We start from the raw sequence: 9430 nt of genomic DNA, 5'->3' as shown, positions 1-9430 counted from the left end.
ACAATGTAATGTAGTATTTATTGTGTGATTCATACTTGGCAATGGCCCGTAATGTAAGTATGAAGCACGTAACTGAAAATGAAAAAATAGAAAAGGAAAATTAAACAGGCAACTTTTATGATGTATAGCGGTCACTTCTGGTATCAGCGCTCGCGCATGCGCAGAAGAATACCAAGCTAGCTGGAGCGAGTGACAGCGATTGCGAAGCGGCCGCGTCTCAGGTAAAAGGATTATGCTACATCTTTTAACGTAATTTCATGAACAATACTGGCATTTCTATACTTATTTTTTGCTGTTATGTATTCCTTATTCGTCACGTTACCGTCGCATCGCTAACAATCCCGCTCGTTTGCAGCAGAGACGGACGCCCATTTTAGCTACTCAAAATAAGAATTGCACTTCTTATTACTCCTAAATGACCAAGATGAGGTGACGTCACAGCATGTTTGTCAATACTCGTCGGGGGTAGAAGGGGGTGCGGGTACGTCTGGGTGCCGCACGTGACCGTTTTTCCTGCGTGCACTGTTTTGCGCCTGTTACCCGTGACGTCATCACACGCACCTTAGGACCTCATCATCTCACCATCAATAGCAGCTCAATGGATTGTTGATTAATTGTGGGAGCTATTACGTTTAATTGTGTATATGGATCAAAACTATTAGTTAGCTTCTGTCACTGGATGACTGAACTGATTGAGTTAGCTTACTGTTCGTACATACTGCACTAGCTTAATTGCCTGAGTAATATTTGTAGGTTGTAAACAACAACTACAACAACCAAGAACTGTTCAGATCCTCCAATTAGAATTTGCAGATTACCATGACTTGGATGACTGAGAATTTAACAATGTAAGAAATAGTTTGGGCACCTGCCATGTTGGAGGTCAAACTTGGAAAAAACAGTAAGGAGGCAATCACAAATCAAGTTACCATTGTAGCCAAATTTGAGTCAACTGTTTGTGTGTAGATTGTAGGTAACCATGGCGGTGGACAAGCGCTTGGCGTTTTCTATCGTACAGTTCCTACGGGATCAGACGCATGGCGGCACGTTGAATTCTGACGAGCAAGAGAGCCTTGAAGGTACGTGAATGTCTAGTAATGGTGGTCAGGACCGGTGTGAACGTCCGTTTTTGTCACAGTTGCAATCCAGTGTCTGGAGACCACCTTTAAGATCGGTGCTAGCGACTGCCACCTGGCCGCACCGCAGCCCCTCATGGAGATCTTTCTCAACTCTCTGCTCAAGGTGAGTGGACATTTTGTTTAATATTTCAAGTTGTATTAGATACATGGAAAAAAATATGACCATGTTCATCATCCACCACCATATTTCTCGCAGAATGACAACCTGCTTTTGCCGGCGACAACTCCTTCACCCGAAGACGCGGAACGAGCCGAGCAGCTGAAGAATGAAGGTGTGAAAGATCATTTGACATGCATGCATCTAGAAGTGACCAAAGTAACGGTGCTAAATCACAATTGTGTTTTTAGGGAACAATCACATGAAAGAGGAGAACTACAGATCTGCGGTGGAGTGCTACACCAAGGCCATAGAGCTGGACTTGAGGAACGCCGTCTACTACTGCAACCGGTATTAGCCACAAGCCAGGTCACATTAAGGCTAGGTAATGCTAGATGATGCTAACACTTGTCACGCAGGGCGGCCGCTCATAGTAAACTGGGCGACTACACGGAGGCGACGGGCGACTGCGAGCGAGCCATCAGGATCGATCCCAGCTACAGCAAAGCTTACGGAAGGATGGGGTAAGTCGGTGCAACATTGCATACCCAAATATATTGACTAAAATATAATGTTTGGGATGCTCTGTGCTCACAGCTTGGCACTAACGGCTATGAATAAATACCCCGAGGCCATTTCCTACTTTAAGAAGGCATTGGTGCTGGACCCGGACAACGACACATACAAGTCCAACTTGAAGGTGGCTGAGCAGAAGCAGAAGGAAGTCAGCAGTCCCGTGAGTGCAAGAGAAAAATAAACACCAGTTCTGACAATAAAGGAACGAGATTGCAACAGCCGGTTATTAGTTGGCGCACACATATTGAGTAGTTGTTAAATATTAAAGTACGAAAATCTGGCATTTCCATTTTTTTCCACTGTCTCATAATGCAGATGGCAGCCGGTCTGGGATTCGACATGGCCAGTTTGATCAACAACCCCGCATTCATCAGCATGGTAAGCGCAGTACTTCCTTATTTGGTCCTTATTGATGACCACAAACCAAAACAATGATAAAATTGCTTCCTGTGTCTGCAGGCAGCTAGCGTGATGCAGAACCAACAGGTGCAGCAACTGTGAGTGTTGGCGCTAGCTACGTGTTAGCTTTGAAATTAGCTTCGCTTTTAGCGTTTCACTTCCTCGTTATGATTGACAGAATGTCCGGGATGATGGCCAACGCGGTGGGAGGACCAGCCGCCGGAGTGGGAGGACTGACTGACATTTCCAGTCTGATTGAAGCGTAAGTACGACTTCTTGGTGCGGCTTCTGTGAATGTGGAAATTTAAAAGCAGGCACTACTGGTTTTCCATCAGGGGGCAACAGTTCGCCCAGCAGATCCAGCAGCAGAACCCAGAGCTCATCGAGCAGTTGCGCAATCACATTCGAAGTCGATCGTTCAGCGGGAGCGCCGAGGAGCACTCATGATGCTTCGGGTTGGTGCGAGCAGCTCCCCCCCCACCCCCCACTTGTCCTCCCCATTTTCCCAAAATTAAACTCACACCAATCTGAGGCAACTCTTCTAGGATGGACCCCTCAGATGATTGACAGCTGTGAGGAAGACCCGACATGAGTGCAGTGGCACTTTGACTTTTGACCTGTGAATTTAGTTTTTCTCGCTATGTATTTTGCAAGCTAATATTTGAGATGCGAGTTCAATGGATGCCACAAATTCGTCTCGTAAGTCAAGGTGCCACTGCTGTCACCTGACGTCCGCTGTTGCTTTTTAGTCATGTGACTGACACGCCTGCATTGTGACATTGTCATTGCACTTTAGCGCCACTAAATAATAAAAAGTATAATGTTATTAATGAACACTTAAAAACTATGTGTATGTTGTGTAAGTGTAAGGTTGCTCCTCCTGCATGCTTCCAAACGGGTATCAGGCATCAGAAGCTTTATGGAAACTAAATTTGATTTAGACCAGTATTCAATTTATGCCTTTTCTGGATATTTCTTAAAAGTGGACATGACAAAACACAGAGTTCTCGCAGATGCTCAAATCAGTCCTACTGGGCTAGGAAGCTGCTTCCTTCCAATGACTATAAAAATAAAATGTCATGAAATCAAACTCTTTTGTCATGTTTTATAAAACGATTTCAAAAAGACATAAAAAAATATTTGCGTGTTTATTCACATATTCACATTATTTTCAAAGGTTTTCATTATTCACAACCATTTGTATGAGCATTAATACAGTGTGCACTGTGATGCGTTGGTCTGTTGTAAAGCCTATTTATAAAAAAAAATAGAACTAAAAAGTCAAATGCTAGGACGGACAAACCACGCATACTTGAGCCACGTCGTCGTACTCGTACGTACGTTTCAGGAACGAGTCTGTAAGCCTCAGACCGGAAATACTCTGGAACAAACCAAACAAAACCTAATGTTTTTCAATGATGTCCATTTAAAATGAGTTTTCGCTTACTAGTAATTAAAAAAAATATAAATACTAGTAACTAAGAGACTCTAGATGAAGGATACAGAATAAATGCTCAAATGTCTTACCTGAAGACCCTGGACGGACGCCAGCAGCGTGAGGGCCAGCGAAAGCGACGCCCCAGGGCTTAGCTTGCCCAGAGCTCGGCCGGACACGCCGCACCAGTGAATGGACGACGTGTTGATCATGTCCACAAGAAGGTCCATGGTCCTTTCGCTACACGTGCACACACAGAAGACGTGAGGTGAAACGAAGAAGCAGGACAATGTGCCTGACTGTAGCTTGCCTACCTGCAGTTGGTGATTTTACATCTGATATCAAACGGTTCTTCCAGGTTGACCGTGTCGGGAATGACCTCCATGGACAGGCGGATGTCTCCGTAGCCTGGAGCCTGTCCAAACATGTGCAGTACACAATTGTGATGGAAATGTACTACATCAGATAAAACATGCCATCATTTATATTGATTTTTTTGGTTGGGTCGATTGGGGAATACCATTCTCTGCAGCTGGCTGGTCTGCAGGCGTCCCCTCTCCCCCAAGTTGGTCTTCCACACGATGTCCAACTTCCCGATGACAGTGACACCCTTGATGATGCCAGCCTTCTCTGCGTACTCGGGCTTGGGGGTCAGGCAGTAGAGGTACTGACGTGTGTCCATGGGCTGCAAGTATGACATTTTGCCGAACGTCGAAACCCTAACGGGAACAAATACTTTGTGAATGGACTTAAGTGGATTTAGGTATATTACTGCAATGTCCTTCTAAATACAACTACTCCAAGTAGGGCGTGTGAGTACTTTTGCCATACCCGTGGTCTTGTTGGGTGACGGTGTTGAGTTCGGTCACGTTGTACATCATGGACGGCTCCAGGGACACCTTCTCCATGAACATGGGCGACGTGGTGATGTTCTGGATCTGGGCCTCCAGGAACACTTCGTCTGTCTGCGGCGGAGAAGGCAGCGGCAGATGGTTATGGGGAGGCAGAGGGGTTTGAGGGGAGGGGGTGGATTTGAATGTCAGGCCCCAAACCTGGTCTGACACCTCAACTTACTTTAGGTAATCAGCTTTAATGCAATGTGATTGGGACAGATTTACATTAGCTCAGTCAAAAAATATTAGTGTGTCATTTTTTGGGTGTTTGTGGTCAAAAGCAGCATTTGAACACAAAACGTCTCAGCCAACGCAGATTAGCTCAGTAGCATTAGCTCATTATCTTATGCCACCAGTTGCCACCGCCTGACGCTCCATGCAAAGCCAGCCTGGCCCCACTTCTTCACAAATTGTTTTCATCATCAGGATTTCAGATTTGGATCTGAACATAGTGATTTTTAATTCATCAAAATACAGTGAAATACCCCCCCCCCCCCTCACTCGCGCTCTCAAAGACACGGAGTCAGACGCACCAGCACCACATGCAAAAGGAAGTATGGCAAGGAAGTGTGCACAAGCAACAACAATGGAAAGCTTCCCAAACTAAAACCATCTTTAAAGTTTTTATAATTAAACAACTATCTAAAATGATTAGGATGAATAATAATAGAGTATACGACTCATGTTGCCATTGTTGTTGTTTGCTTCCACCTGTAGGCGGCGTGAAGAAGAGAGGCGATGAGAACAGAAAAATGAAAACGATTTACCACAGAACTGAGGTCACTCTAATGGAGAAAATAAAAGGACAAAATGAACACATGCCAAATGGGATGTGGGCTTACAAAGGGACTAACGAGATGGGGGAACGTACCTCGGCATTGTAGAACTTGGTCTTGACATCCAGGGGCTTGAGGACCTGATTGAAGAGAGAATGCAGGCTGAATGTCTCCATTGCTCGCCAGACAAAGAAAAAAGAAAACCCGAGCGGCACAGCCGTTTAACGGACGAGGGCTATGTTGGGCGCTTTTGGCGAGTGCTTACGATATGTCTCAAAGGCGCGATAAGTGAGCTGCCTCACCTGGAATTTGAAGAACTTGCGGAAGTAGAGCTTCTCTCCGTGCTGTGTAGTGTAGCTCACGGCGCACACCAGGCTGCATATAAACACAAAGGTCAACATTTTGCTAGCGCATGTAAAACAAACATCAACATTGAAATGGGGGAAAAAAAATCTTGAATTTTATTTTAAGGCCTCGGAGGGACTCACATATGTGTTCCAATCTCTTTGACTTCATGATGGATGACATCATCAATGCAGCACTCGGGTTTGAGTTCGGCGACGGCCGAGTTGGACGCCGACAGGTTAAGTCTCTGAGAGCTGGTCTGCAAGTCAGCCTACAGAGGAACACAAGGCATCAAGTGAGATTTAGGAGACCCCTTGCTTCATTTGAACCATTCTTGCCATTGGGTTTACCTTAACCAGAATGTCTTTGACCATCTGACTGCTGTCATTGTGCACGCTGATGTAGCTAGAGAAGGTCTCGCCCAAGAAGATGTTACTGCCGAGATAGGACGGGAAATTTTATTCAATAATGCATACATTCAAATATTGGCAAACTCATTCATATCAATATTACAATTATTTTTTTTATTCAAATGTAATTGTTTTAAAAGTAATAAGAATATAATCAAATGAAAATCAGTTCAAAATTTCACTGCAAAAGGAAACGTTCAGACGACTCACCCGAAGTTCTGCGGCAATGTTAGCATCTCGCCCAGCATTAGCGTCTCTGCGCCCTTGATAGTGGACGGATCATCTCGCATGAGGCGCCCAAAGAGGTCACCTGTCAGCACAAACCATGGTGGCAACGTGAGGCGTTAGAGGAACAAATTGGATTTTGGGGAGGATTTGTTTTGTGTTTTCTCTTTTATTAACTATCAAATATTGTGTACATATATTAATATAATCAAGTGGATGTGCATGCCAATTCAGATAAGGTGTGATGATCACCTGGGAGGTCTCGCTCTTCACATGTCACTGGCAGGTTGGTAAACAGAGTTGGTTTTGTCAGCCGCATTACTAAAACAAATAAAAAAAAATACATTTTTTTTAGACATTATATAGCCATAGGTCAATTGCTTGTCAATAGGTGCCCTGTCATTGGCTAGTGATCAGTTCAGGGGTACATTAAAGAGTGCTTTATAAAATGAATGGATTGGTAATAATGATTAATAATTTATATTTCTATAGCGCCTGTCAAGAGAGCCCAAGTACACTATATATTGTAAATATAACAATAAGGTTGAGGGTAAAGCAGCCCCAACAAAACCATAGTACACACAAGAAACACACATAACCATAAATGTACTCGTAGATTAGATTAATAAATTAAAAACAGAGCGATAACGAAAAATAGCGCTAGCCGAATTAACAGCGAGCAGCATATGGTAACAAGTCTACTTATGCGACGTTTTAAATTAAATTCCCGCATGAAGTGTGCATCTTCAAAAAGATAAATGAGACAAAGTACCTTTTAATGCAAGCAGATGTTCCTGTTTGGCCTGACTTACATCCATTTTGACAGAAAACGGCTTTAATTCGGGGATGCTAGCCCCGGGGAAGCTAACTGTTGTGACAGGAAGCAGACCCACGTGACCAGAGGTACTTGTCTTCTTCGAGGTTTTTGGTTCCGCACGTGATGCTGCCGTCTAAAGGAGCCGAGTGGTACTACTACATTAACCCCAACGTCATTGACGGAGTAACGTCGATTTGATTTTTTAAATACTTTTTTTAATTTCAAAACTAGTGCAGCAACTGCATGTGTTTCTATATTGATATTTGAATGAGCTTGAGCTTTTTTATTCAAAAAAATTGAATACATTTGGTTTGAAAACTACTCATAAAATAAACAGACAAATTGGACAGAATATTGTTTATTAATTCAGAAATCATAAAGTGTAATATATCAATTATACATGAGTGATTAAATGTTTTCATGTCTTGTTTTCAATCCATCCATCTTCTGAACCATTTATCCTTAAATAGGATAATTTTTAATGTGTTTTCTGTCCCATTCTGTTGCTGTGTCCCTTAAATGGCTTCTTCTCTCATCAAAATCTGAAAGCAATAAAACAAATATTAATATGACAATTTTTTTATTTATGATAATAATAAAAGAAAATTACTCACTGGAGTTGCTTCATCATTGGTATTGGTGTTTGGACGTTGCCAGTCGGTTTTGGACAGAATTCCAAACACGAGAACACTGAACGCCACAGTCAGGACTCCTAGCATGTTGCCAAACAGCGCCTCCACAGGAAGGGAGCTGTAAGCACTTGCTGACACACCATCCCTAACAAACACCAAAATAGTGACTTTAAATATGACCCATACAGCAACTGCCCCAGGCAACACAAAGAGACTGAGCAAAAATTATTACATACACACATCAAAGTAAACATATGCAAATATCATTCCATGATTTCCAGTGAGGTTAAAAAAGTCATTGAACGCCTCACAGTGCAAAGAAAAGCTGTTCGTTGATCCCACTGATGCAGGCAGCCAGAGTGAGCATCAGCACCGCTTGTCCCGTCCACACATGGATGCCCTTCAGGGCACCGCCCAAACGCGGTGCAGAACACGGCAGCAAGAAGCCGACCAGGCCCAGGAACCACTGTGGATTAAAGGAGCCATATTATGCTCACAGAGATTTACATTCCGTTATCCTTGATCTGTCTTGACTTCTCCGCGCATGTACATAAGAAGTCATTGAAGGAGATGCAAGTCAATTTGTCAAGTCAGCGTATTCCCTACCTGCCACGCAAAGGTCACCACGGCGCTCATTCCCACCCAGCTGTGCAGAGAGTACAACGCAGGGATGTTCAGGTTGCGGTGCACGACGAAGACAGCGTGCAAGCCGACGCCGGCGAGAATCAGGGCGGCCAGCATCAGTCCTGCGTGAAGCATCTTCCATCCACGCTTCTTATGCGACCACCCCCAAGGCACACGGAAGAGAACGGCAGCTGCCCAGAATTCGGGGAAACAAGTCATTATAGTGAAGTATAGGAATGCTAAAGATTCAGTTGTATTTAACTTTTAAATGACATAACATAAATATAACCAATTTAACATCTAAAAAAAAAAAAAAAAAGTATACAGTTAATGGTTTCTGAGCTGAGTCATAAAAACATTTTCACAATTGTCACCTAAATTCCCTTCAATGGACAATTGGAACTCACCGAGGCCATAGAGGACCAGCAGTCCACTGATCATGAGGACGGGATGCCAATTGAATTGGGCCTGGGTTCCATCCCAGGCAAATCCTCCATGCCAACGCCAGTACCAGTAGACAACCAAGACCACGCACGCGATGCCCGTGGTGATGCACAGACACCAAGACATGTAGAAAGTCGCCCTCGATCCCATTGAAAAATCTCCACTCCTGCACGTCCTTGCTCGGACTCCACAATAATGGCACGACCAAAGGATTTTTACGGATGCATCAGCTGTCCAACAAAAGATGCGATAAGCAGTCAGGAGGGAAGACGCCATGACATTTTCATGCTTCCTGATTAATGTTTTTCAGTTAATTTACACTCTTAAATAACAGCAAAGTAACAGACTACTTTTAATACTTTGGCTACAATGTTCAGTTTGAGTTTCTTGATTGGTGAGGAACAATTTCCAATTGATTGATACAATTGATTGTCACCATTTCTATCACCGTGACTGATGAGGTTCAGCGGTGTGAGCCATTACAATTGTCTGCTTTCTATTCTATGTATAGTCGGCTCCATGACAGTTTCCTCCCAGACATCAAACAAATTCCTGTAGCTAACGAGCTAAGTACCCTCGCCGTTTCCCTGAAACAAAAAAATCACGAGGTTGCTTGTC

General features: G+C 43.7%; 3 protein-coding genes across 5 annotated transcripts; 1 reads left to right on the top strand and 2 right to left on the bottom strand.

The window, feature by feature from the left end:
* The first annotated feature begins 126 nt into the window (after window positions 1–126).
* On the top strand, window positions 127–3301 carry sgtb (small glutamine rich tetratricopeptide repeat co-chaperone beta). 2 transcript variants are annotated; one of them, XM_049738130.1, is made up of 12 exons: window positions 127–221; window positions 967–1079; window positions 1139–1242; window positions 1336–1411; window positions 1488–1587; window positions 1656–1760; window positions 1834–1972; window positions 2128–2190; window positions 2272–2309; window positions 2390–2473; window positions 2547–2666; window positions 2757–3301. In XM_049738130.1, the coding sequence occupies exons 2-11, from the start codon at window positions 980–982 to the stop codon at window positions 2656–2658; spliced, it is 921 nt and encodes a 306-aa protein (XP_049594087.1). In that variant the 5' UTR covers window positions 127–221; window positions 967–979; the 3' UTR covers window positions 2659–2666; window positions 2757–3301. The 2 variants fall into 2 exon arrangements, with proteins under 2 accessions (XP_049594087.1, XP_049594086.1); XM_049738129.1 differs by having other exon boundaries at window positions 2547–3301.
* Window positions 3302–3340: 39 nt separating this feature from the next.
* Window positions 3341–7228, bottom strand: trappc13 (trafficking protein particle complex subunit 13). Of its 2 annotated transcripts, XM_049738127.1 has the most exons (13): window positions 7068–7228; window positions 6548–6616; window positions 6281–6380; window positions 6011–6095; window positions 5804–5931; window positions 5618–5690; window positions 5411–5455; window positions 5307–5324; window positions 4478–4611; window positions 4167–4365; window positions 3961–4061; window positions 3739–3886; window positions 3341–3592 (listed from the first exon to the last, which is right to left on the bottom strand). In XM_049738127.1, exons 1-13 carry the CDS (start codon window positions 7111–7113, stop codon window positions 3500–3502), a joined length of 1239 nt encoding a protein of 412 aa, XP_049594084.1. In that variant the 5' UTR covers window positions 7114–7228; the 3' UTR covers window positions 3341–3499. The 2 variants fall into 2 exon arrangements, with proteins under 2 accessions (XP_049594084.1, XP_049594085.1); XM_049738128.1 differs by lacking the exon at window positions 5307–5324.
* Window positions 7229–7454: 226 nt separating this feature from the next.
* LOC125979468 (lysosomal membrane ascorbate-dependent ferrireductase CYB561A3-like) lies at window positions 7455–8993 on the bottom strand. Its single transcript, XM_049737712.1, has 5 exons — window positions 8776–8993; window positions 8351–8559; window positions 8056–8210; window positions 7727–7889; window positions 7455–7654 (listed from the first exon to the last, which is right to left on the bottom strand). The coding sequence occupies exons 1-5, from the start codon at window positions 8960–8962 to the stop codon at window positions 7628–7630; spliced, it is 741 nt and encodes a 246-aa protein (XP_049593669.1). The 5' UTR covers window positions 8963–8993; the 3' UTR covers window positions 7455–7627.
* Between the last annotated feature and the right edge of the window lie 437 nt (window positions 8994–9430).

This window comes from Syngnathus scovelli, chromosome 13 (assembly GCF_024217435.2).
Source record: "Syngnathus scovelli strain Florida chromosome 13, RoL_Ssco_1.2, whole genome shotgun sequence".
Classification (NCBI taxonomy): Eukaryota; Metazoa; Chordata; class Actinopteri; order Syngnathiformes; family Syngnathidae; genus Syngnathus; species Syngnathus scovelli.
The sequence above is the reverse complement of the archived record's forward strand: the minus strand, read 5'-3'. Positions and strand labels throughout refer to the sequence as shown.